General features: G+C 31.2%; 1 protein-coding gene and 1 long non-coding RNA gene across 2 annotated transcripts; one reads left to right on the top strand and one right to left on the bottom strand.

Annotated features, from left to right (window-relative positions):
- Positions 1-5,587: 5,587 nt before the first annotated feature.
- On the top strand, positions 5,588-16,721 carry LOC128190859 (serine protease inhibitor dipetalogastin-like). Its single transcript, XM_052863070.1, has 9 exons — positions 5,588-5,984; positions 6,564-6,747; positions 8,676-8,795; positions 9,323-9,448; positions 11,355-11,474; positions 13,842-13,961; positions 14,205-14,324; positions 15,495-15,552; positions 16,601-16,721. Exons 2-8 carry the CDS (start codon positions 6,566-6,568, stop codon positions 15,535-15,537), a joined length of 831 nt encoding a protein of 276 aa, XP_052719030.1. The 5' UTR covers positions 5,588-5,984; positions 6,564-6,565; the 3' UTR covers positions 15,538-15,552; positions 16,601-16,721.
- A 2,289-nt stretch (positions 16,722-19,010) lies between these two features.
- Positions 19,011-21,483, bottom strand: LOC128189577 (uncharacterized). Its single transcript, XR_008244253.1, has 3 exons — positions 21,327-21,483; positions 19,816-19,911; positions 19,011-19,509 (listed from the first exon to the last, which is right to left on the bottom strand). It is a non-coding gene; the product is annotated as an uncharacterized LOC128189577 (long non-coding RNA).
- Between the last annotated feature and the right edge of the window lie 5,297 nt (positions 21,484-26,780).

Below are 26,780 nucleotides of genomic sequence, written 5' to 3'. Positions count from 1 at the left end.
ATAATACTAAAAATGATTAAAGATATTGACGTATTAGTAGATGTAGATATACGTAAACAAATAATGCGATTTGAAAAGAACGTAGGGGACATATCATGTAAAATGAAGGACGTTACTCAGTGAAGGTACACGACAGGTTCTTTCGTACAATGAAAAAAAATACATCTTTATTCAAAGCACTTTTGACTCAGTCATATATAATTTTTATTCCAGTAGCTTTTTTTAAAAGGTATAATGTACGAGATATCATTTTTTCCCTATAAGTTTTCGACAAGGATACTGAACAAATAATGTATGTCAGGACAAATTTTAATGTTCCTTTAGTCGTGACAAAGTAAAATAAAAAATAATTAAAATGGAATCAGCATATAGTGTCTAAAATGTAACGAATGACCCCCTCCCCCCACCAATCATTTTTTTCTTTTTTAGCCTTTGTAATATTTTTGTTATAAATCATATATAATAAAGCAATTATGTCCACAAACATTGTTGAGGCGCGTTGATATGACTTTGAAAGAGGTTTTTTGTGTTTATCGATCCGATGTCATTTTTTTTTTTTACGTTAAAGTTATTTTGAATAGATGTTATAGTTCTTCATTAATCTGAAAACTAGCCAGAACAGTTCACAGCACATCTGTAGAGTTATAATTTAAGAGAATATTTAGTGAATGAATTTAAGATCGATGATTTTTTTATGGGCCTGCTCTTTGAAATACTTTTCTGTCATTCCGTGTTCTATTGTTGATTTTGTTAGTTGCTCGAAAATACATGTGAAATGGACGTTTGCAAACACTAATTAGATACAAAGTATAAAATATGTAAAAGTGCAAAACAATTTTTTTCTTACTGATCCAAATCTTGAATTTACAGCCATGCCATATTATTCCTGAAAACTGCGCGTTACATTAAAATTTGAAACAAATAATGTTTTAAAATATTTCTAGTAAGCTGTTAACGATACCTCTAATTATAACTGCGTTAAATTTGATCATTCATGATGAAGTATGATGAAATATTGCCTCCAACCATGTCTGTCTTATAGATAATCGCCTTCCATAAACGTAGTTTGTATTATAAATGACCAATAAAATTTTTGACTTGCAGATGTATGGTAAAATACCGAGGTATCCCCATAGTTCCTCATATTATGACTTTTCATCATTACTTTATTCTAACTTGGAAGACCGGGGTTATTTTTTGTGGTCTTTTCATGAGCATATAAATTTTAAATGAAGTGTTAACTCAATCATAACCATTTAATGATCTGCAAAAATATGATATATCTTTATCACGACTCATTCAAAATAACGGGAGAAAACCAAAAATAAAGTTTTTAAAATTCTTATATTTTCCGTTATTTATTTTTTGAAAGTTGAAAAGAAAAATGTAAAGGCCTTAAAACAAAATTCATACAGCTGAATATTTTTAATTTGGAGGATGATTTTTGCTACGTCTTTTGAAAAAGCTGACCTAGATATGATGTCATTTTCATCTTTTATCGAATACTATATGACGCATACGTTTTAAAAGTGTACTCTAAACTGATAGTGATGATATTAATTTTGATTACAATTTACAGACATGCAACATGAACAAATTTTGTCATACATGTAGATCAAATACACACTGGTGAAAACGTTTTGCTGATAATAGATATAAACTTAAATATAAAGATAATACGATATCAACTTGAAAAAAAATCTTGATTGTGCTTCTATATAATTCGATATCGATATTATACCGATAATACTTTCCTAGACATAATCATCTAGTAAAAAACTAATCTGGATTAGACTATTTTCTAAAGGAGTTCCGATCTTGTGTAGAATTTTTATCAGGAGAAAAAACTTATTCTAAAAAATATCAAATTTAAAAAAAAATTATTCAAGAAAAAGTAAATAGCTTACAAAGATTCAGGTAACTGAATACTCTTACTTGGAAATGAATGATGATACGTCTATCGACCATACTGACCTATATATTTATAACATTGTTTTTATTTTTTGTCGGAGCTCGAGAAAAAAAAGACGCAGTAAGGATTTGTAACTGTACATCTGACAGTAATGTCTTTAAAAATTCGATAACAGTCTATCGACATCCAACATAAGCTGGAGTTTTTCATAATTTTGAAAGCAAATTGTTGCATGCCTTAAAATTCACATTTTCAAAGTTTTGTTTAGAATACGAGTTCCTTACTGTATCATAAATTCGGGAGTTATATAGAGTTATAGCTGGGGAACGCCTTTTCATTGTATTTTCACTGACTATAAACCAGTGGAACTGCCAAAAAATACATTTCGTAGGCTAAGAGGAAGAGGACGCCAAAAAGGGCGCCAAAGCTCTTTGCTCAAAAACCTTTCATAGTACACTACTTGTGACGCGACCTTGTCCAGTTTTCTTGGAAGTCTGGTATACAATCACTATAATTCTAAAAACTTCTGCTAGGCGATTCGTGTGTATATCAGAAAAAAATGTACCTTTTCAAAAAGAATTGGCTTTTTAGCAATGATGGAAATGCATGTATGTTGTAGTATCTTTTAAGTAGCGTCTTTAATGATCATCTAAATAATCTGATGATTTTTACAACGGTTACGTGCGAGTAGTAACGTTAGACAATGAACGATTTGGAGACCTAGATCTGTTTTTTTTTTTTAGCTTTGACACTTTCCTTTTCTTTAATGAACAACGCATATATTTTTTGCTTTCCCCCTTCTCCTAACAAATTGTCCCACTGTTTCAACAATGACAAGACGTCACTAACCTTTTATAATCATATAATCATGGAAACGCACTTTTATAGAACATGCAGTTTGGCGTTGAGTAGCTGTATCACCTTTTTGTAACAATAAATAATCGTAATTGATTTATCAGCTTTATGGAATCAGAATCACATATAGAGTGTCTGGAAAATATTGTATAATTTAATTCGAAAGTTATCTCGTAAGACATTCAAAATATTAATTCCCTATTGTATGAAAAACACAAGGCAGAGCACGGCTCGAGCTGTCACTCTTTCCTAACACTCGTGCTCTAGATATAACTCAATGTACTCTGTACGTATGCATCGTAAAACCATTTGAGTGAAGAATCCTTATGATCTGAAACATATTATCATCATCGCTAAAAATAGACAATTCCGTATCCTCTAGATACAGTACTTTTTTTTTTAATCTCAATTACATACCAAAATTGTTCTGTATCGTAGCTATTGTACAGTAGTCTTTAAGGGGAAATACGTTCTATGTCATTTTAATCAATCATTTTAAAATAAAGTATGCTTTGTCAATCGGACCTATAATTCACTTTTAATATATATATATATACATATATATATATATATATATATATATATATATATATATATATATATATATATATATATATATATATATATATCGGCGAGCACAATACAAAAAATCAGTCCAGTTGCATCGTCTATATATTAATTGAGGTAAGTGCAATGATCAATTAAAACATAATCAGTCATACATTTCCGAGCCTGTAACATTGCAGCTGTGATGCTGCTTATGTGTGGTCTTGGTTTTATAGATTTTTTTTTCAGGTGTTACCTAGTGATATAACCTATCTAAGTTAATGAAACAGTATGAAAATACAGAACTAATGAAAAGTCAATTTTCCATAAAGATATACGTATATTTCTTTGCGCATTTATTGCAAGTTTTGTAAATTAAAAATGACCGTCACTGACATTTCCTGATATTCAATTGTGTTTATCTTCAGCTAAAAGCGCCTACAAGTTATGTAACATATTGTCTGGCAATAAATCTCTTCTTTGGAGAATATATTTTAATAAAAGTATCAATTGACTATTCAATCATTGTATTTAGATTTTTTTGTTAGCGAGTTTATGATGCAGTCAGTTAAAGGTAAGAGAGGTGTAACTGAGATATAAGAATCACACAATCCCACAATCGATCATTGGGCAGAAGTTTACATAAACTTAAGTAATTAATTGTCACTTTTTATTAACTTACTTAAGGTACATTAGCTATTGTAAAAAGAGACTTCTGTACACACTTAAAGTGAGTCATATTTCGCTCATTCAAACCTGACAGATTATTTTTAATCTCGTATAAATCTGATTTTCATAGAAACAGATTTCTGTATTCACAGTTAAAATTTATCTTACCTGACTGTAAACCGCCATATAATAGTAATATTTATACCAGAAAACAATATAATTTATAGTTGCTCTATATGGTGCGGTGTAATTTTCCACTCTGAAAGTCTAAAACATAAGCTAATTACTAATTTTAGGATAGTGTCATTTCTTTGATACATAATAAACGAGTACTGAAAGGTCAATCTAATATATGTAGATCATATCCGAACTATTGGGTCATATCCTGTCCTTTATTTTAAAATGTTTCTTTTTAGTATATTTTACACTAGTCGTCTAGGAAGCAATTTCATGATGATAAATCATATGTTCCTTACCATACCTCGTATTTTTTTGATTTTATTAAAACAATACATGTCATTAAGTCTAATTAATAATCGATTATCAAAATTGATGATTGTTTTTATTATAAAAATCGTCCTCAGGCGTCAAGGACGATGTACATGTAGATACGAATTGATTTACCAAACCCTTTTTCATTAGGTGGAATTGAAAGGGAATCCATTTATTTTTAATTATTGAATTTACGTGCTCCATTTGTGCACATGGCGCCAAGTTTTGGGTTTCAAAGTCACCTTCCTGACATGTAATTTCATCATGGTCTCTGATACTTTGATAAACTACATCAATAGTATATGATTCTAACATTTACGAATGAAATACTATAATTTCTCCTCAATTTAATATTTATTATGAAACTAAAACGCATATTACCCTCTGTATAAATCGTCTCTCATGTACAAATACAAAGTAAATGTTTTACAAACAAATTTATTATGATTATACATTGCTACCATAAATGTTTCAATGTATTGTGTGTGGCTTGTAATTCGTAAAATTTTTAGCAAATGAAATAATACTATGCTAAATTATTTATTATTTGATATTTCTTCAATCCCCCCCCCCCCCTTCTTTTCGTACCAAGCCTTTTGTGATTGGTGAAATGAAAATGATCTATCAATATTTTGTTCATGATGAATCTGTTAGAACCAAACGCACAAAAGCAATTTTATAAAAAAAAAATGAAAACGTAGGAAAAAAAACCCTATTTCATAAACTGAAAACAGATACAAAATACCATTCTTTACATAAACAATTTCAAACAGCAAAACTTTACTTCTCCTGAAAAAATAACAGTCCATGTTCTGTATGCTAAACACATTGTGGAATTCAGCTCAGCAAGCATGATACTTTCTGTTTTATCGAGTACATTCACATTAAAGTTATAAAAGATATATACTCTTTCTGTACATTGTTTATTAGACAGATATAGATACACTGATCAGTTATTTATTTATTTTTTTTAAGGGGGGGGGGGGGTTGTGGTCGTTTGATTTTCTTGGAAGGGGGTATTATCTTTTCTTTATTTAACACAATGTTTGTTTTGTTTTCTTTTTTTATTGCATTAAAATATGTACAATATTCAATATGCAATTACCCATAATCAAAAGCTTTGCCAAACTATAGTTAGTTTTCGTTACATGCAAAAGAGTAATACAACATTTATCATGAAAAGGTTTAATTAATTTTTTTTATCAACTAGTGACCTGTCCTCGAGACAAGCGAATATTTATATTTGAAATATCAGTTTAAACATCAATATGGTAATCCCTAGCTTTCCTGCATATGTTACCTTTTGAGTATAAAAAATCATTTCATTTTATTTCCCTTAGGCTTTATTACAAAATTTACATATCAAGGTGAGGAATTGGGAACCAATATAAAATACAATAGGACATTCATCATAATTTGTTTTTGCTCAATATAAGCAAGCGCAATCCTCATTCCCAAACCTATATAAATCGGACTGTTGAATTGAATAACACCAGGAATTTAATCAAAGGTAATTTCAATTTATTTTAATCAGAACTCCTTGTCTTACTTTTCAAAGAGCAAGGTATGAACTTAAAAGAATACAAAAATTAATATTTCAATCATTTATTTATTTGACGAGAAAAAAATGTTAATTTATTAAACTTAAACAAAAATTGATGAAAACAAACTAGGTCACTTGTATACACTGCCAAGAAATTAACAAAATTTATGCAATTCATTAAAATAACATTTTTTTTTACTTAATCGTATGCTAGTATGTATTGTTCAGATCATACATGTATTTGATTTCATAACATACGATAGAATAAAAGCCACCAATTTTGCAAACTATCGAAAGTAAGTTCTTTTAGACGACATCAATGAAAAAATTATATCTTAAAAATAGAATCCTAGAACTTCTGGCTATGAAACAAATTAACCGTTTATGAATTATTAATAATGCCATAAACTACTGAAGTCAACTCAATTTAACAAGAATAAAAACTGCGTAATAAAAAAGTAATATGAATGATTGCCTACAGTGCAACAGGTAACTGTTGTGACACATGTTAATAACAAACTGATAGAAATAATTTCATACTTACAGAGATGCTGCTGAAACTGAGAGATATCTGTATTTACGTTGTATCCGTGACCACTGCTTCTGCGCTTTTTCTTCCAATACCCCCTCCACCTCCACCCCCGAAGTGTACCTGTCCGTGGAATTACGAGCCTATCTGTGGAACGGATGGGAACACGTATAACAACCCATGTCTTCTGGACTGTAAAAGGTTAGACCAATTTTTCTATAAGAATTTTCAAGACATCTAACAAACGCTGTATGACAGAAGAAATAAATTCTAAAAAAAAAAACAACTTTAATTTTTCCTATTAGCTATTATCAAGTACTGATTAAGTTCTCATATTCCTTTTTTTTTTTTTTTACTTACGTGTAAGACCATATTTATTGACTATTCCGATGAGAGAGTTTAATTTTTTATTTATACTTAAAAAGAAACAAATGTCCTTTTTTTAAAATGCACATTTCCTATCTGATTCAGTTATTTACTCATTCACATGCTTATTTTTGGTTCAAATTATTTATCTTCATCAAGAGTAAAATTTATAACAAAAATCAAATAACTGCTGAGTTTTTTCAGATGTATGTACTTTAACTCGAACAACAATGACCTTCCGTTTTCTGTTTAAGCAAATGTTATTTATAATAAAGTGCCATTTAAACATTTTACATAATTATTATAATGGTGATGTTTAGTCATATCCTTATTGACAGATGCAAATTGGCAAATAAGTGAACGACAATATCTTTTCTTGAAATGAAAATAATGCCCATTATATTCCTGAAATAATGGGGGGAAAACAATCACTTCATTTTCTATTCCACAACCAAGTCTTTGTAGTCAATTTTTTTTTAAATCACGATTTTATAATTTATATAAATGATGATGTATCTTCAATCACCCCATTTTAAAGCTCATAAAACAAAACTCGCCATGATGTGTGTGACTAAGAGTGACAACGAACACCTATTTGTCATTTTCAATAAATCTGATCTTTTAAAATTCATATTTTAACATTTCAGTTGTAAAATTTAATACGTATTTATTATGAATGATTATTGCTACAAAATTATGAAAGAAATGATGGATTAATTTTTTTTGATTACTCTCAGAAATTGTTGCATGAACTGACGTGGCATGCCATTTTCATACGCAGTATGATTTTCCACATCATTATGTTGTAAAGAATGAAAAAAAAACCTATTAAGCATTAAAAAAATCTTTAATTTTGATATTGTTATAATATTTGTTTTCTAAAGTAATCAAAACCAAAGTTAATAACTGAAAAATTTAGAATAGTTCACATGTAAAATTCAGTATTCAAGATTTTGACATAATGCTTATAAAATTAAAATTAAGAAGACATAACTAAATAATTTACACATTTGTTAGCAAATGCCGTAGAACTAAAAGAAGTATAGGGAAAACGGTACATTTACTTTACACGGAAAATTTCAGGGCAGAAAACGCTTACACCGTAATAGTATCTTAGTCGAATGCATTCATCTTTAAGTTACTTGCGCTTTGCATTCATCTTTAAGTTACTTGCGCTTTAACTCCACAACGAACGGGGTTTGAACTCTCGATCTGCGAAATCCATTTTCCGAGCGGTGCACGATCATATATATTTAAAATTAAGCCATTAGTATCGCTGAACTAAATACGCAATTTTTAAGAATGAACGTCTTTAGAAAGTTGAAAAAGTTCAGATTAAAGTTGTCTTATTCATTCTCCAGGCTGGCGGTTATTCATCATATTTCTGCACTTGAGAAAATGATTTCAAATTAACCTCATTTCCTTTGTTCTTGCTGTAGGTGCAAATATAATTAGGGAAGGTGCATTTTAATTATTTTAAAACGATGTTTTATCTTCGTTGCTTATGAAGACAAAAATCAAAAGGTTAATAGTTTTGGTTGTTAGTGATAATTTAAAAGTTGCGACCGGATTTGTTCAAATTTCCAGTTTCACCACGAAATATAGAAATAGCTATTTAAATTCATTCGTTTGTTACTTGTCATTCCATAATATATGATTCGATTGTCAATACACTATGAAATATGTCCTCCTCGAGGACAAATGAAAATCAAAGCAATTACTATTCTAATACAAACTTCATTAGAATGCTATTTTCGTTCCAGATCAGTAAAAAAGTTATACGACGGGCCATGTTCTAAAGGATGTGTTTGTCCTAACACAAATGAGCCCGTGTGTGGCAAGAATGGAAAAACTTATGACAATGAATGCGAGGCGACTTGTGCGTAAGTTGATTGGCGAAACTTGATACTTTAAGAACATAAACCTTTAATGCTTACATCGTTGTTCAGCACTTGTTTGTGTAAGGTTATTTTGCATTTTGGGTGCCTGTGCTTTCCGTTTTGTTTATTGGCAAAAACAGATATATATATATATATATATATATATATATATATATATATATATATATATATATATATATATATATATATATATATAACCTTTGATTGAACTGAATATATTTTATTGTATACAACATATACAAAAGGATTAGAAACAAGTTTGAATAGCTTACATCATAAATCAATAAAACAATTAAACAACTGTCATTAAAATTGTACAAATCAAATACACAGAATATGCACAATTTAAGTAATATATAGTTTTTAATGAAGTATAATTTCAACAACAAAATCTTATATTATCTTTAATCATTCTTTATAATTAAATAACTCTATCCATGTTTTACAAAGGTACTAATTAACAATAATCTTTTGTCATTTTTATGATACATGCTGTTGATTTTCTACAGGGGTACTAAGGTGCTACACACGGGGAAATGCCGTAAGTCCTGCCGCTGTCTGACCACATCGTACGCCCCCGTGTGTGGGGATGACGGAAGGACCTACTCAAGCTGGTGTAGCGCCGAATGTGAATAGTAAGACATTCAGTATTATGTTAATGATAATCTCAATTCTAAGTCAATTACAACAGAACTATAAACTAAACTTTAACAACTCTATATTTTAGTTTTAAGGTAAGTAAGTATTAAGTAAAGATTTAGTACAGTGACGTGTTATAACAAAGAACATGTATATAATACAAAATAAATAATAGAACATCCATGTACATTTCAGTCGCAATTTTGTAGTTGATACATCTTTCCCAACAATTTATTTTCATAACTAAGAAATAAACATGTTTTTCAAATTCAGTAACATCACAAAGTAATAAATTGTCATAAATATGTAACAAATTTATAATTATCTGCTTGTTATCTTTTAATGTAGCACATGCTCAAATAATTTTGAAGAACTTTCATCTGTTGCATATATAAATGCATTAATCTGTCTGAAAACAAACCATCATCATAAACCCAAGAACAAGATTGCAAACACTTGCCGATTAGATCAAACTTGCTGAATATTTTTTCCTTTCTCATGAATATTAATCTTACTCGATCCGATCGTCGTTGCCTCCTTCACACTTTTGAGAAAAAAATCCCATCAACCACGTATGCATGCTTATTGAAGCAAATGATTTTGTACAGAAAATATCTTTGTTTTCAAGCCTCCAAAGATACTCATTGGTGGGAGCAGAATGATAAATATTCGTTAGAACGATAAATGTTCAGCCAGTTGGCCAATCGTCACTCGGGGGTTATGTAAGACTTGCCGTGGGTTTCTGACAATGATATGCCATGCATCCAAATTATTCGTAAATATTAAAACCAACAAAACGTATGTTCCATCGGTGTTTGATGTAAAAATACAACGCCTAAATCTTTCACTAATTAAAACATTGAAATAGCGTTAATATATACATTTCAAATATTTAATAATTTGGTAATGGTTAGGGATTCCGTTTACTCTTTGCTTGAGATAACAAAAAAAAAAGAATGGAACAGATTATTGTAAAGTTTCTTAAGACAAATATTGTTCCTAATCCAAGTAAAAATGATGAAAAAATAATGATATGATAGCTCTAACTTTTCGAATAAGATATTCAAAGTCATTTGTTAATTTACATTCAAGAAAAAAAGATATGGCCAAATTTTACTTTTATTGTTTTTCGCTCAAACACACTGGTTGGAAAACATCACATTATTGATGTTTTAAAAGGTCAATATCATTATATTATATCTCATTTATATTTTTGAGGTCATTTACCCATATATTTTCAATTAAAATAATCAATCAATTAATAGCTGCTGGTTCAATTTTGATGGATCTTGTTGCGACATAATTAGCGACCATTGGCATGGCAAAATGGCCATTTACCCTTTTATTTTCAATGAAAAATAATAAATCAAAATTATTACTACCGTAAATACACATTAGAATTTCCTGCCTGGATTGATTTTGCCTTCTGAGAAAAACAGTATTCTTAACATTTGGAACTGATGGACCCATACTATAATAACAAGGTCTGCAACTGAACATAAAAAATTTGAAGATCATAAATCAAAAAGAGCATAGCAAGCCATCGTTAGGGGTTGTCAAAATGCCTATTTCTTGGGACACAGATGATTACTAGCACCTTATTTGCCAAGCAAGATTCTTGTTTTACTTTTTAAATGAGGTATGCTGTAACAATTTTAACACTTAAAAGTTCACTACAGTCCGTTTAAAAACTTTATACTATAGTGATATAAGATTTTAAATAATTCATTTACAGTAGTGTGTCATAAATTATAATACATTATAACCCTTTCTACACCAAAGCATGTCTTTGTGTACTTTGGCGATATTTGACTCACAATTTACAATAAAACATAACTGGTCCGTACAAAACAAAAGTACGTTTCTGGATACTATAACGATATATGAATTTTCTATTTACAGTCGTGTGTCAGTAGTACATGCTGGCCCGTGCCACACTAAGTGCACGTGTCCCGAAAACTATGAACCAGTTTGTGGATCAGACGACAAAACCTACAGTAACGAATGCGAGGCTGACTGTGCGTAAGTTGCAATTTGTCACAGAATTTTATTTTTGTTCATTTTTGTTTATCCGAAATCTTCAAACACAAAAAGTATCGAAGATTTGCACCTGGAGCGTAGAAAAAAAAATCAAAAATCTTTGAAATCGTGTTAAAAATTTTAAACATACATATAAGTACTACTACTACATATTCAACTTCGAATCCTTCTGCTAATGCTACGTGTACTAAATAGATCTAGATCTATTGTTCTCGCATAATCACTGGTGTGAGATCGGTTTGTCCAGTGTGAGACAGCAGTGTGAAACTTTTCTGTCTTACACTGAGTATTACTACACCGCTCTTAAATGTAAACAAAAATCGTATGCTGCAAGAAAATGATAAATGATGGAATTAGCTAATCTATAAGTCATTATTTTGTTTAGATGACTACAATTCAATCATATTTTCATTGAAAATATTGTCGTATGATCTCGTCTTCACTTGCACTATTTGTAGTGCGCGGCGGGATAAACCGAAAGTACACTTTTAAACGTCAAAATAGAAAGTTGTCAAACATCAGTTTTTATGTAGAATAATGCGAGAAAAATAATCATTCATTACATACTCGCGTGGGATAGTGAAATTCCACCTCGGGGCCAAGATTCACCGTCTAGGACTCGGCAGAGCCTCGTCCTAGACCGTGAATCTTGTCCCCTCAGTGGAATTTTACTATCCTACACTCGTAATAATGAATGATTCTATTACTCTTCTGTTAGTACAACTCATAGACGTTCTTATTCTAGTAATGATATATAAGTTTGGAATTTACCACAACCTTTAAGTTAACTGGTTTACATGTACAAAAATACACACAAACGAGAACTATTATTGAACGATCGTACAGTAGAGTATGATATTTCATGGATAAACTTATATATATCAAAATATAATTTATTAGATTATACTAATTTACCAAATCCACGGTTATTGCTTTGCAAGTTTCAAGTGAAAATTACTTTCAGTCTCGAGTCTATGTTTCCATTCAAATTGAAAATGGTAAACACATGTATGTGTAGGCACGCCATTAGCTGGCTTGATCTTTGTTTGTACTTCTTTGGATGCTAGGGTCCATTACAATTTAGGTTAATGAGAAATAAATTGTACATGACATTAAAAGATACTACATGTATAGTCTGTTCCTAAATATATATATGCAGCACATTTGGACGATTTTTAATAAAAAAAACAATATACATACCTGTGAATAAAGTGAAATTAAACTCGATGTAAGGTAAAATATCTTCATTGACACCTTATCATTTTTCACTCGAAAAAAATCACAGGTTCTAACGGAGATTAATAATGGGGGAAGATTACACATCTTCTTCATTTGGAGGTCACTCGGAATACCTCGTGCAATTTTTCGACGTTATCATCCGAGCTTGCTACAATACAAAATCCCCGTAGTCATCACTCATTTTTTAGCCGTGTATCGAGACCTGATAAGCTACCGGGGGTTTCAACTGAGAAATCTTGGAATTTTTTGTTACACTTTTGAATGAACATCGTTTGAACCCTGAGATATTTATAAATATATCGAGTAATTAAGTAAAATGTGAATCAATGATATCTTGGGACAGAGTATAGTTTTATCGTAAAGTTGAAACGACAGTGGCATGATAACAAAATACATCGAAGCAGTTGAGATTCAATTTAACAAATACACTTTTCTATCCTTATGATAATTTATAATTTCAATTATACAATATGCTGAAATGACCTTTTTAAACCGTATAAAATTAAAGAAAACAAGACACTGGTCGGTAAGTCGGATTCCAAGTATTCTAAGAAACTAAGTCTTCTGCATGACTTGTAGTAACTGTTCTTTTCTTTTCTACCTGTAACCTGAGAAAGATGTACATGTATATTTAAAGATATTTCGATCAAATACTGATTTTTGTTAATTTAAAAGTGTTAAAGATTGAGTTTTATGTATAGTTGTGAGTTTTCTTATGTTTGCATGGAGTTTCTTGCTCTTTCTGGTGACATTTACAATATTTTGAATATTAGTATACTCTTTCTGCATGTTTGGTCATAATTTTCTACCTTATATTATCCATTTTTGTTTTTGTTTTACGGCTTATTAAACATGATTTGTTAACCTTTTAAACAATAGACTAAGTAGTACATGTAAATGATGGAAATGTCATTTATTTTAATTAAAAAGAAAGACAAAGTTAAACAATGATAAAGATGTTAAAATAAAACCGAATTAATTACGGTTGTTATTAAAATATATTATATGATTAAACATTCACAATTCAAACGGTTGGGTATTTTTGGAAACTATTTCCATTTAATGGAAAGAAGGTAAAGTAACCATAGTTTATCACGTTGTTCTGTATAGGAGAGTCATAGTTCAACACACCGGAGCCTGCAGAAAGTCCTGCAAGTGTTCTTACAAGTACAGCCCCGTGTGTGGTGCCGATGGAGAGACGTATGACAACACTTGCTATGCTGAATGCGCGTAAGTTGTGTGGGCTCTTTTGTCTCGCCAAAGGTCTTTGGCGTAAGAAAATGTCTATCAAAAAAAAAATGAAGATTTATTTAGCCGAAATTATAACCTAAAAAGTAATGTATTGAATCTACATAACTGAACATTGACCTGGATGTAGACTTATTATTCAACAATACTTTGAGTTGTTTTTATAAAATAAGGAATCATGCCACATTTTATTTGAAAATTCATGGTGATATTCTTTTTCCCCAGGGGCGTCGAAATCTTTTCTAAAGGAGAATGTCCGAACTCTTGTAACTGCCCTCACCAGTACAAACCGGTCTGTGGCGGAGACGGCAAGACGTACGGAACACAATGTGACGCTGACTGTCTGTAAGTGTGACGTCATCTGGTCCATTGATAGAATGTCCATTTTTAACCGGGTTTTCCAACGGAAAAATCCGGTTATTAAAATGGCGGGCGGGCGGCTGCCAAAAGGGTACCCTCATTGTACGGATAACTCCTCCTACAGTTTTCAAGATAGGAAGTTGTTCTGTTGCAGATCAATTGTACATATATCAGAGGTGTGCATATTGCTAGGATTTAGATTTCCGATAATTTATGAAAAAAATACCAGCTTTTGAACTTAGTCATTTTTTCGGCAAAATATTGCATATAGGGTAACCTCATTGTACAGATAACTCCTCCTACAGTTTTCAAGATAGGAAGTTGTTCTGTTGCAGATCAATTGTACATATATCAGAGGTGTGCATATTCCTAGGATTTAGATTTCCGATAATTTATGAAAAAAATACCAGCTTTTGAACTAAGTCATTTTTCGGCAAAATATTGCATATAGGGTACCCTCATTGTACGGATAACTCCTCCTACAGTTTTCAAGATAGGAAGTTGTTCTTTTGCAGATCAATTGTACATATATCAGAGGTGTGCATATTGCTCGGATTTTGATTTCCAATTATTAATCAAGAAAATACTTTCTTTTGAACTTAGTCATTTTTCGGCAAAATGTTAAATATAGGGTACTCCATTTCACTGGATACAGGTTGACATGAATTATGGATACAGCTCACATAAAAGAAAACCCGGTTTGCCGTCACATTGACAGCTTTTCACTTGTATCTTGTTTATTTTCATCTTAAGAATCAAACCAGTGCAACTTTGAAACGGTACCTTGTATAACCGAGTTATCTTTGTCATAAACTCACAAAATCTAGCAGTTATTCCTTATTCAACACATGCTAATTTGGCGTTACTCTCATCTACTTGTCATATCATTCATCATGATAACTAACAAGTCGACATAGAGATCGGACAAGACAACAAGACAAAATTAAAGATTTGACCTATCTACTCGGCCATCTTAATATGATAGGATAGGTGGAATGCAATTTTTTTAATAAACTTTGCAATCTCTCTCTCTCTCTCTCTCTCTCTCTCTCTCTCTCTCTCTCTCTCTCTATATATATATATATCAGAGAGTCATTGCAATGTTTACATGTATGTAATTATGCAATGTATATAACACATGTTTTTTGTTAACAGGGGTGTCATCGTTGTGTCAGACGGTGAATGTTTGCAGGAATAAGGAAAATCAATGATGGTAAGAGAGGCTATGCACCTAGAATTATCGGTTAACGTATTCAGTGTATAATGAAGAGATATTGAACAATATTGAATCATTTTGAATAATTTGAATAGGTATTGTTAGATAACAATGAAAGTGAAATGAACCAAATTCACATGACTGACAACATATAAGAAGCCCGTCGTTTTGTATCTTAAAATTGTTTGAAGAGATATCTTTCCATGATGGAAATAAGAAAATTTTAATTTTTTTCAAAATATCTGCGGTAATTGATCCATTATATTTCCTATTTTGATAAAAAAAAAAGTGTAAGCAAATAGTCTCCAAGAGATTTGTATGAATTTCAAGTTACTTTTTACAATATCAAAATTAAAAAATGCGTTGTCCTTAGAGTTCAATGTAAAATTCAAGGTACAGTTTATTGGGCAATAATCAAAATTTTGAAAATTCCTTTGTCGGAGTATTTGATAACAGCTTCTAAACGTCATTAAGAATATCGGACCATTCATTTATTAGGTACAAAATGTGGTCGTTTTACATTGAATACCTTAAGACACATTTTTATGATAATAGAGCTCTACATGTATAAATATTGTGATCTTGATACTTTGACTTATTTGGAAAATATCGCCATTTTGAAGAACTACTTAATTAGACAGTCTTTATTTTATTTGTTTGTTATTTTTTACAAGACAATCATTGTAATTTAATTTATCTATATTTATTCATCTACATGTATATATATTGTGATCTTGATATTTTGACTTATTGGAAAATATCGCCATTTGGAAAATATCGCCATTTTGAAGAACTACTGATTTAGAGAGTCTTTATTTTATTTGTTTGTTTTTTTTTTTACAAGACAATCATTATAATTTTATTTATTTATATTTATTCATCTACATGTATATATATTGTGATCTTGATATTTTGACTTATTGGAAAATATCGCCATTTTGAAGAACTACTTATCTGGAGAGTCTTTATTTTATTTGTTTATTATTTTTTACAAGACAATCATTATAATTTTATTTATCTATATTTATTCTTTCTTTTTTTACAGGTCCTGATCAATACTGATGAAAATGAACCTGTTGGATTTCTATGTTGTTTTTTCTTTTCTTTTTTTAATTTATTAAATAATTTAAATATATACATGTATCTACTGAATTTTGTAAACTAGGTAAAAACAATTATTTATAGTATTTGAGGGTCTTAACAATTTCGACTGGACCCTGTACAATATTTTTTTCATAGTGCGTTAATATCGACCATATTTATGCATGTGAAAAAAATAAATTTTACTCAAAATGAGTTGACTTGATCCTAAATTTATCGTACTTTGATTTATTTTCAAAGTGCATAAATTTTCTAAGTGCGTTATACATGTAGCACAGCTACTGACAAAATTGAACCCTCGTCGAGCCAGTTAAAATAAAATTTTTACGTATGAATACGTATGAATAATTATCATGATACATGCAGTGCATTTCTTACGTATGTTTTTCTTTGCTTTAAACGTATTTCATGTGCATGTACTGTGCTCAGTTCATCAGTAGCAACTCGAGTGTGATGAATGATTTCTTACTTCATACCGTTAAAGCTATATACTGATCACAGGCATTTGGGGCATTGACCTTCCTGTTTTTATTTATATGATTTTTTTTTTGAGTTAAGGCAAACTCGCACAAAATGCTTATTTATGTTTAATTTATATGTATTTCTATAATGTTACATATTCGTCTGTTTAAGTTTGTTTTAAGAAAAGCGTTTTTCGACTTGTACAGAAATTGAAAAACAGAACTGATTTCAAATTTCATCAATAATGAAATGAAATACCAGGAAAATCTTTCGTTATACTTTTATGTTTTCATTTAAACATAAACTGAAGCACATTTTAACATCAAAAAATCGTACTTTTTTGTTTAAAAGTAGAATTTAAGTTGCAAGAAACTTGTTCATCTGGTGTGATTTAATTAACTGTGTCAGAAAACTAAACTTACAAACATATGTTAAAATAATTGTTGGTATAAGAAAATTTATATTTAGACATACATTTGAAAGAAAAATCAGAAATAAGAGTTATTTCCCCTAAGCAATGATAAAATGTATATTAAACTTTGAAAATTTAGGGAAAAATTGTGCTTTGGACTTATCTTGAGCTTAACTTTCATTTAAATTACTTGTCGGTGACGATATTCATGAAGGATATATAAAACTATCTTGCACAAATTTTAAAGAATATAAAGTTTTACAAAAAAAATATGAAATCACAGAACACTGGAGCGAGCCAAACAGACGTCGAGCAAAGAGTTGCTTATCTTTAAAAATGTCAGTCAAAAATGCAATTGTTAGAAATAAGTTGTAGCTCATAAAGTCAAAATGTTTCATGATAATTTTCTATAAATAATGGTTTCATTAGAAGAAAATGATTATCGGCCTCGGTTTTTAAGTTAAAATAATTGTGAAATGGGAAAAGGGGGTATGTCCTAAGTCCCTGCATTACTAATATACATGTACGCTGTATTCTTCGTTGGCTTAGCAAACTTCTCGGTATGATAAGCTGTATGAGGGTACACCGTGTGACAAATCTGATAGGTTATCAAATTATAATAGTTTAAACAATATTTAATTTAAAAATGAAATAGGATTGGACAGCAGGCATGGCCTATTTTTGTCCTATCCAATTATATTAATGGAGTACTAGTACTTGAGTTGTATATTGTAAAGAGAATGTGAAACTTAAACTTTTCTGCTTATTCACGAACAATTCACGTTTATTAAACTTTTTAAGAAATCTTCCCACAATGGCGATAGTGACTTTTATAAACGAAATATTAAAGGAGTACGTTTTGGTGCCGTTTTTGCACTGCCTAGCGTTATCGATTGGCGTCGAGTGACAGGGAAATTATTTGCATAATGACATAACAGACATGTGACCTGTAGACAAATATGTGGATTTATTGATATTTGATATACCTGTAATTCCTAACAGAATGAGCTAAGTATATAAGCACCTGTACGTGTTAGTTATCTCACAATTATTTGGGGCACTACTTCCTCCACAAATTCAGTTTTGTTTAAAGTAAAAAAAAACTGAGGCCGACACTTCACTCTCTTCTAATGAAGATATTCCAATTTTGTATATTTCATAGAAAATGAAACTTTTTTTGACTCTATATTAAACTTTTTTTATAAATCTCGCATTTCTCTCCTATTTAAGAGTAAGTCGAAAAACGCTGTTTTTAGAATAAGTTTAAAAAGACAAATGAGTTGCTTTTCTAAATAGAGCATTGTGCATTTTAAACAAGTTTCAAGTGTTAGTTAGTCTAGATTTTAATTTTCAATAAATAAAGACGATGGGGGAAGGGATAATAGTAATATTTAACTGATTTAAGATCCGTGGATGTTGGAACCAATAAGAATAAATAATTTCTTTTCTCGGAACTTTCTAAAAAACAAGACACAACCAATAAAAAATTAACATTTATTATATGTCTTAATTGATTAACAATTGAGTTGTAGTTTGAATGCTGGTAAAACACGCGCATGTTATGTTTGCTAAAAGGTAGAGGCTATTTCGTCTGAGATTGTGAACACAAAGAATAATGATAGTGATTGTTCTGATGAAACAATTTCATTGGAGACAAAACTAAATAAGTAAATAATAACATCGTTAAAAATTATGTTCTTGTGTTATTTTACAGCAATGAATCTATATGATATTAGTACACAGACACAAAAAAACCCAATATAAATGACAACGCAAAAAGAACATTCTTGTTAAGAGACCGAGATCAAGCCGGGAATGATATACACAATTTGACAATAAGTTGAAGTAGATGACATAATCTATAGGGACAGAAAGAAACGTTCAGAGTCCCCATTTACAATGACAAGACAGACACTGGTTGTCGTTCTTGGCAATGATGTAACCACGCCAGCAAAACGGACACCTTAACACCGGGCAACCTGCAGGAAAAAATAATTTATGATAAAAAAAAATTAAATTAACGGTTGTTTTTAATGTACTGCAATGAAAACACCCCTTGATAATTCACAGTCGTAAGCAAAACTACAGTTTAAAAAGGATTACCCGCATTGCTTCCCACAGATATTTGATCTTGGCTGTTTTTCATTATTTTCACACTAGCAAGGCTTATTTACATTACTTTATTAAAAACCAAACTAATAATCATATGTATAGTTATGTTTGTTAGGAGAGAATATAGTATGAGCACAGTGATTGGACAGTCCTCAGTTTTCCCTTGTACTTACATTTACAGGTGTTGCAACCATTGCTGTCGTGTTGGTATCGAAAAGGACATCGATTTACACACGGTTTCTGTTCCACACACGCAGAACCATATGATTCTGGAAAAGAAAGATACCCAGCGTGTTAATTTTCGTCTCGACAATTATTATTCTGAGAACATTCATCCGGGTTCTAGAATCATCCGTACTGGTAAATAACAAAATGTTCACCTTTTAAATTGTATACATTTATCTTTTGAAGTAATTATATGACAGGAATGGAAAGTACATGTTCTAATGCTTAAAAAAAGAAAGAAAAACCGGGAAGCAGGAAATGGTCTATGTATGGGTGTTAATTGTTTATTGATTATTCTTGAAATGACAATGACTTTCAAAGTTGTGATAACAAACACATTCCACTCTTTTTTTTTAAATCTTAAAACCCCCAAACTTAAAAATAGATTAATAATTCTGGCACTGAGACTACATTTATGAATTTTTTTTTTTACGGCAAGTATCATACCAGACCTTTTCCTATTACCGTCTACCTAAGTTTAATAAAAAAAAAATTAGGGTACATGTAGTTAGAATATTTACAATTAACTTAAGTAACTTTCTACGGTCAGTGTACCATTATCTGTTTTGATTTTTTTTTTATTAATCATGAAGTTCAAACAAATTGTCTAAAAATGAAATTTTGGAATGTGAGAACAATATGTCCATATTTTTGATTTGATTTCAACACATTTTATTCTGTCAAACAATAATATGTTTAAAAATGAAAAGACGATAAACTCGCCCTGATCATCACTGATGTATTCTTTTATAAGCATCTTCTTCAAGTGCTTTATTTACTAGCTGATTGGATTTTGAATAGCACTTCCGTAACTAAAAAAGACTACTATGTAAATCTTATATTTAAATGCATCTGGCCTTGTGTACACAAAAAAAAAAAAAAAAAAAAAACCAGCGGAGATACTAGCAACCATTGCAATTGGTCATTAAATCGGAAATTTCAAGCTACATGTGTGCTTGTTGTCATTGTATTAAATCAAATATCAAGAGAAGCAGACTAAATGTGTTGATATTTTAAGAAGGAAACGGACTTTTGAATTAAATATTATCCCGGTATCAGGATTTATTTTTCCGATGTCTTTTGGTACTAGTATTGGCCAACTTCAAATACATTATACATCATATTATATAGGTTATGTTACAACCATTGTGCTTCCCACGTGGCATTTATTCCAATAATTACCATTTCAAAAATTGCTATTACGAATCTTATATCAAATTTTTAAATCTGATTAAATGGGTGTTAATTCTATTGTTAATCATACCAGAGTCGAGAGGGAGATGATAGAATTAGTAATATTACGCAATAATGTAGGCAAGAAATCAAACAGGAAACTGTTTAAAATTAAACATCTGAACTTGATCATGAGCAATATTTCGTTTCAATGAATTCCAAGATATAGATATCCAATGTGACAATTAAAAATAATATCTCAAGGTTTGATAAACAGGATACTTACCAAAGGTAGCTACAAACGCTACGATGACGAAGACCATCCAAGATGCTGTTATCCCCCGCATGTTGACAGAGATACTGAAGCCGTTTGTTCGCGAGAAACATCTTTAAATACAGCAAACGTGATCTGACAAGACACGCCTGTCAAAAAGGAAGGCGGAGTTCACAGTCTAACGGCAAGATCAGACATAAAAGACCTCAGTCCAAGGATGAAGCATCGATGAGGGGAGAGAGAGGAGGGGGCAAAAGGGCGCTGGGTTGGTCCATCACTAATTCTCGATGGAAAAATGTTTCTTAAATTTACATGTCGAAAGTTTAAATTTCAGGCACGCAGCATCGTATAAAAAAAGGGGGTGGGGCAGGTTTATCCAAAAAATCTTGACAAGCTAAACAAGAGGCCAATATGCCTTAACGGTCACCTGTCGAGGAGTCTCATATATATGCATTTAATTAGGTTTCGTTATAGAGTAGAAAAAATATAAATTTGTAATGACGACCACCTCCCTGCCTGAAATCTTTCAAAAAGAACAATGAAACCTATAATTTTGGCGAAAAACTTAAAGATCTGGTCTACAAAATCATTAATTCAGTTTTTCTTTCAGGTGTGTGGGGGTAAAGAAGATAATTTTTAAACATTATATGCATTAACACCTATACATCCATTTTGCCCTGCCCTAGAGTTAAAACCCATACTTCAGGGGACATGAAATTTAAAATCTTAGTAGAGGACTTCCTGGCAAACATAATTATGAAGTCAGTTTTTCATACAGATGTGTGAGTGTGTGAGAATAGAGAAGAAGATTTTAAAACATTATATTCATTAACACTATATTGCCATATTGCCCCCCATGTCCTGAACCCCTTACCCAGGGGCCAAGAATTTCACAATTTTGGTAGAGGGCTTCATGGACATTATAATCATGCATTTAGTTTTTAACAAATACATATGGGAGTAGAGAAGAAGATTTTCAAAGATTTAATTCATATATGGCCATATTGGCCCCACCCTAGAGCCTGAACCCCTGACCCAGGGGCCATGAATTTCACAATTTTGCTTGAGGGCCTCATGGGCATCATAATCATGAGTTTAGTTTTTTACAAATAGATATAGGAGTAGAGAAGAAGATTTTCTAAGATTTAATACATTTTAACTATATGGCCATATCAGCCCCACCCTAGAGTCTGAACCCCTGACACTGGGGTCATGAATTTCACAATTTTGCTTGAGGGCCTCATGGGCATCATAATCATGAGTTTAGTTTTTTACAAATAGATATGGGAGTAGAGAAGAAGATTTTCTAAGATTTAATACATTTTAACTATATGGCCATATTAGCCCCACCCTAGAGTCTGAACCCCTGACACTGGGGTCATGAATTTCACAATTTTGGTAGAGGACTTCTTTCCTCACATGTGTGAGAGTAGAGAAAAAGATTTTTGAAAATTTTGCTTTTTTGCATATTTGGCCCCACCTGTGGTGCCCTGGGGGTGGTAGAGCCATGAATTTCACAATTTAAATACCATAGAGATGCCTCACACCAAAAATGGTATACCTTTTACTTCAATTTCACTGTCTGTTTCCTTACTTTCAATTCAATTTTTTAACATGGCCCCATAAAGGAAAGGGGGTGGGGCAATCCCATGTTAATTCAATTTTTTGTATGTAAATAATAGAAAAACCTTTCTCTCCCCCCCTCCCCCCCCCCCCCCCCCCGATGCTACACGCATGAAATTTGGAGAACTAGCCCACTCCCCCTCCCTTTTGGTTTTCGGAACAAGAAACTTTTCTTAAATCTTAATATAGAAAATTTGAATTTGGATGACCCCCCTCCCCGACTTTATAAGTCGAGGGAATAAAATGTAAGGAAAATATGACATTTATCTTTTCATCACTTTTTAATTCTGAAGTTGCTTTTGTTTACAATCGATGCATCGATGCATAACATGCGGGTTGAAAAATCTCATACATTTGGGGGACGAAATCAAACGGTTCCCTTTTCTAAACATTTTTGTTTTGTTTTGTTTTTTATGCCCATAATGATTAAACGATCATTGTTCATAAGTCGAATTAAATTGGTTATGTAAGTTTGAACGTTTCATGTAATCTTGCAACTTTAAACATGCAAAACAAGCGATAACGTAATATATACATTGTATTTGTCTCATGCTCTGAAGTGTTTTCATAGGAAATTGGACGTCAAACGTTTCCCATGCAAACATTAGGGGAAATATACACTGAATGTAAATGTAAGCGAATGATGCGTTTTATGAAACCTTTCAAAACTAAGTAGTTTTGCCAAAAAAATTGACCAAGAACACGTTTATTAGAACCATTTTAACAAGAGCTTGGACTTTAGGTAGTTGTTTCATACAGCAATGTGACGTTGGTCTGTCTATTTAATTGCTGGCTATTCAGTCAACATGATGGCACTTTAAAATCAACACGATTTGTCTGGCTTTTGAACTAAGACTACGCAATTTGTGTGTATTTCACTTGAAACCGGCGTCATATTTAACTTGTTTTGACGCAAGAAAAAGATGGTTACATCCTACCGAAAGTCAAAGGTCTTGTTACAATGGTTCTAGATAGCTACGTCCTACCGAAAGTCTAAGGTCTCGGTAAAATGGTTCTATTAATATAATTTGTTGTTTTTTTTAAATTTGTTCTAAATTATCTCTTCTGTTATTGTATTGAGTTCGAATAAAATTAAGGATAAAAGTTTTTGAGCGTTTTTTCAGAAAAAACCCCCAATAAACGTTGAAATCAATGGATCACGTGGGCAAATCATCACGGCAGGTTTTCTCACAAGCAATTAACGCGCTCACTCCATTCAGAGACTGTTGGATGCATGTCAATGGCTATAGATCTTTTTATGATCATCATCTCATCTTGTTTGCTAATAAGTCAACTTGTGAACAAATATGACATCATTTTCTCCTCACGTGCGATATTCGCTTACGATCCTAAATGCTTACGTAACCTATACATGTACTACATTCAGTGAATTGCTGCTTGCTCTACATAATGGAGTAACGATTTCTTTGCGCGTTTTCTTTTGGAACTCGAGTGCGGTATCTAGTTGCGAGTTTTTGAGATAAAACAGCAAGAGTTTACATCGAGTCCGACTCTCCATCTAAGCAGGGTAAAGACTCTCCAACATGCATATGGCAGACACGGATGCATCAGGCGCCTTTAAGATTTTATTTACGTATTATATCGACGAGTACATATGTAATTATAAAAATAAACACATATGCTGTGCATAGTTAAAGAATAAACTGACACACAAATTTTATACTTAATCAGTTTGTTTTACAACGAATTCCATATAAAAATCTTTCAAAAACATTGTACAGATACCAAGTAATGTATGATGTTTCTATGTCCGATTTAAAACTTATTGATTCTTTAAAATTAGAAATTGTCAAAATTAATTGTAGTTTAAACCTATAATTTTTTTTTTATTTTAATGATTGAAGTTACGTTTATTACCGATATCTGATGTTTCTTTCTTTAAATATAAAAAGGGGAAAACAACTTTCAAATATTATATTGCAAGAAGTAATATATAATTTTTTTGTTGTTTCTTAACGAAAAATTCATGGAAAAGTACCTACGCATCTCATTTTCATTCCAAATTTTAAATTTTTAATTTACAGTGCATAATGTTATTGACAACCTCCATTTTGAAGAGTACATGGAGTTAATTTTTTTGTTCGTCTTAATTTGTGCGTGCGCGTCAAGAAGTTGGTATCTAGAGTGAAAACTCGAGTTCCAGGAGAAAACGCTCTTTGCCACGTTTCTGTACAGATTGTTTTTTATCTAAAGATTTGAAATCTAAAAAAGGGGCTTGAATGAGCTTCACATCATATGCAATAAACGATGTGCCTTATTTTAATCTGTGGAAAGTTTTAGTGAAAATCCCACAAAGAATTTTTTTCCTCGGAAATTATAATGAATTTCCGTGAAGATTCTTTTGATAAATGTAAATATTTACATTTTCCAGTGTCTTTGTCTGTAATAACACTACATGTACGATTAGAATTTTTATACAATACAGTCAAATTCAAATGATGTTTTGTTGTTTGAGGGGTTTGCATACGTAATATTCAAATTTTATTCGTATAACTGCTCAAAATTATGAAAGAAATAACGAATCGTTCTCTGTCAGTATTATCACCATGTGAAATGTATATTTTACATGTGCGAACATTTTCTATAGTTGAGCTTGTTGGTAAATTAACGTTATTAAGTCTTAGTGTAAACCATAGTTTATTATGAATACGACGTACAACATATATACAATGAAGCATAATTAGGCAAGGATTCGGAAACAAGTAAACACTTCCGTTTCCTTAAATATAATTTACAAATTATAAATCACTGAAGTGCCCAGGTTGGAATGTCTTCTTAATTATCGTGAAATTCCTCCTGACTGTGATGTGATAGAATGTATATTAATGTTTATCAAACGTCTTAACTGTAACAAAGAAATAGGACATCAAAGTAATCAAGTGTAGCTTTAGGAAATATACTTATTAGAAATCACGATAATTAAGAAGACTAAATAACGTTAATTTACCAACAAGCTAAACTATAGAAAATGTTCGCACGTGTAAAATACACATTTTACATGATAATACCCTCTTGTCCCCAAAGGATTCTCCGAATCCGTAAAAATTAAAGAATTAAAGAAAGAACCATATAAAAATATATTGTAGTGAAAAAAAAACTAAATAAAGCGGGAAAAAAAATGCAAATTAAACGAGTTATTTGAAGAAAAAAAATGGGGGGGGGGGGGGTGCGATAAATGCGGCATAGTAATAATAGCCCCATTTAATGACCACGTTTGCATGATGTTCTAAATGTATGACAATTATTAATTACATGTACACATGTATAGAATTGCATGTAATAGCACATCTATTGATAAGCCGGCGCTGTATGCCATCCCCCCTTTAAAAATGACTATAGGAGTATTCACACCCCAACCCACCCATCCCGGGAAAATGGCTTTGTCGGTGATTTCCTTTCACGGAAAGCTGGCTACACATTGTAATTTCTCCATTTTATAACCAAGTTAACCACATCTGCTGGGGTGGTGGCTACTATAAAATAGCCTCTTTTTCTTGTTGGGGGTTGGGGCTACATGTACAATGGGAGAAAAACTGCTATACAACACTGGTTTTGAATTCTTGATATATAATTAGAAAAGACGAGAGCATCATATTTGAGTTTTAAGTCCAGGTTGAGTTTTTTTAAGCCGTACATTTTTTTTTTGGAAAAAAAAAACCCAAAATAATTATACATGTATGTTTATAATACATGTATTTGTAAAATGAATTTTGCTGTACATTATACATTTTGTAATAAAAAAGTGAATTATGATGTACTTGGTCCCACTAATTTGAGAGCATGTGAAAGTAAAAATATAAAAATCTACATCTGTAAGAGTTG

Source organism: Crassostrea angulata, chromosome 6 (genome assembly GCF_025612915.1).
Source record: "Crassostrea angulata isolate pt1a10 chromosome 6, ASM2561291v2, whole genome shotgun sequence".
Classification (NCBI taxonomy): domain Eukaryota; kingdom Metazoa; phylum Mollusca; class Bivalvia; order Ostreida; family Ostreidae; genus Magallana; species Magallana angulata.
This window is presented reverse-complemented; position numbering and strand designations above follow the sequence as displayed.

Bases quoted from the DNA above. Each gene is read 5' to 3' on its own strand.
- LOC128190859 (XM_052863070.1), top strand. From the start codon at position 6,566: ATGCTGCTGAAACTGAGAGATATCTGTATTTACGTTGTATCCGTGACC. The intron at 8,796-9,322 runs GTAAGTTGATTG...GATTTTCTACAG, and splicing joins GAATGCGAGGCGACTTGTGC to GGGTACTAAGGTGCTACACA. The intron at 9,449-11,354 runs GTAAGACATTCA...TTCTATTTACAG, and splicing joins TGTAGCGCCGAATGTGAATA to TCGTGTGTCAGTAGTACATG.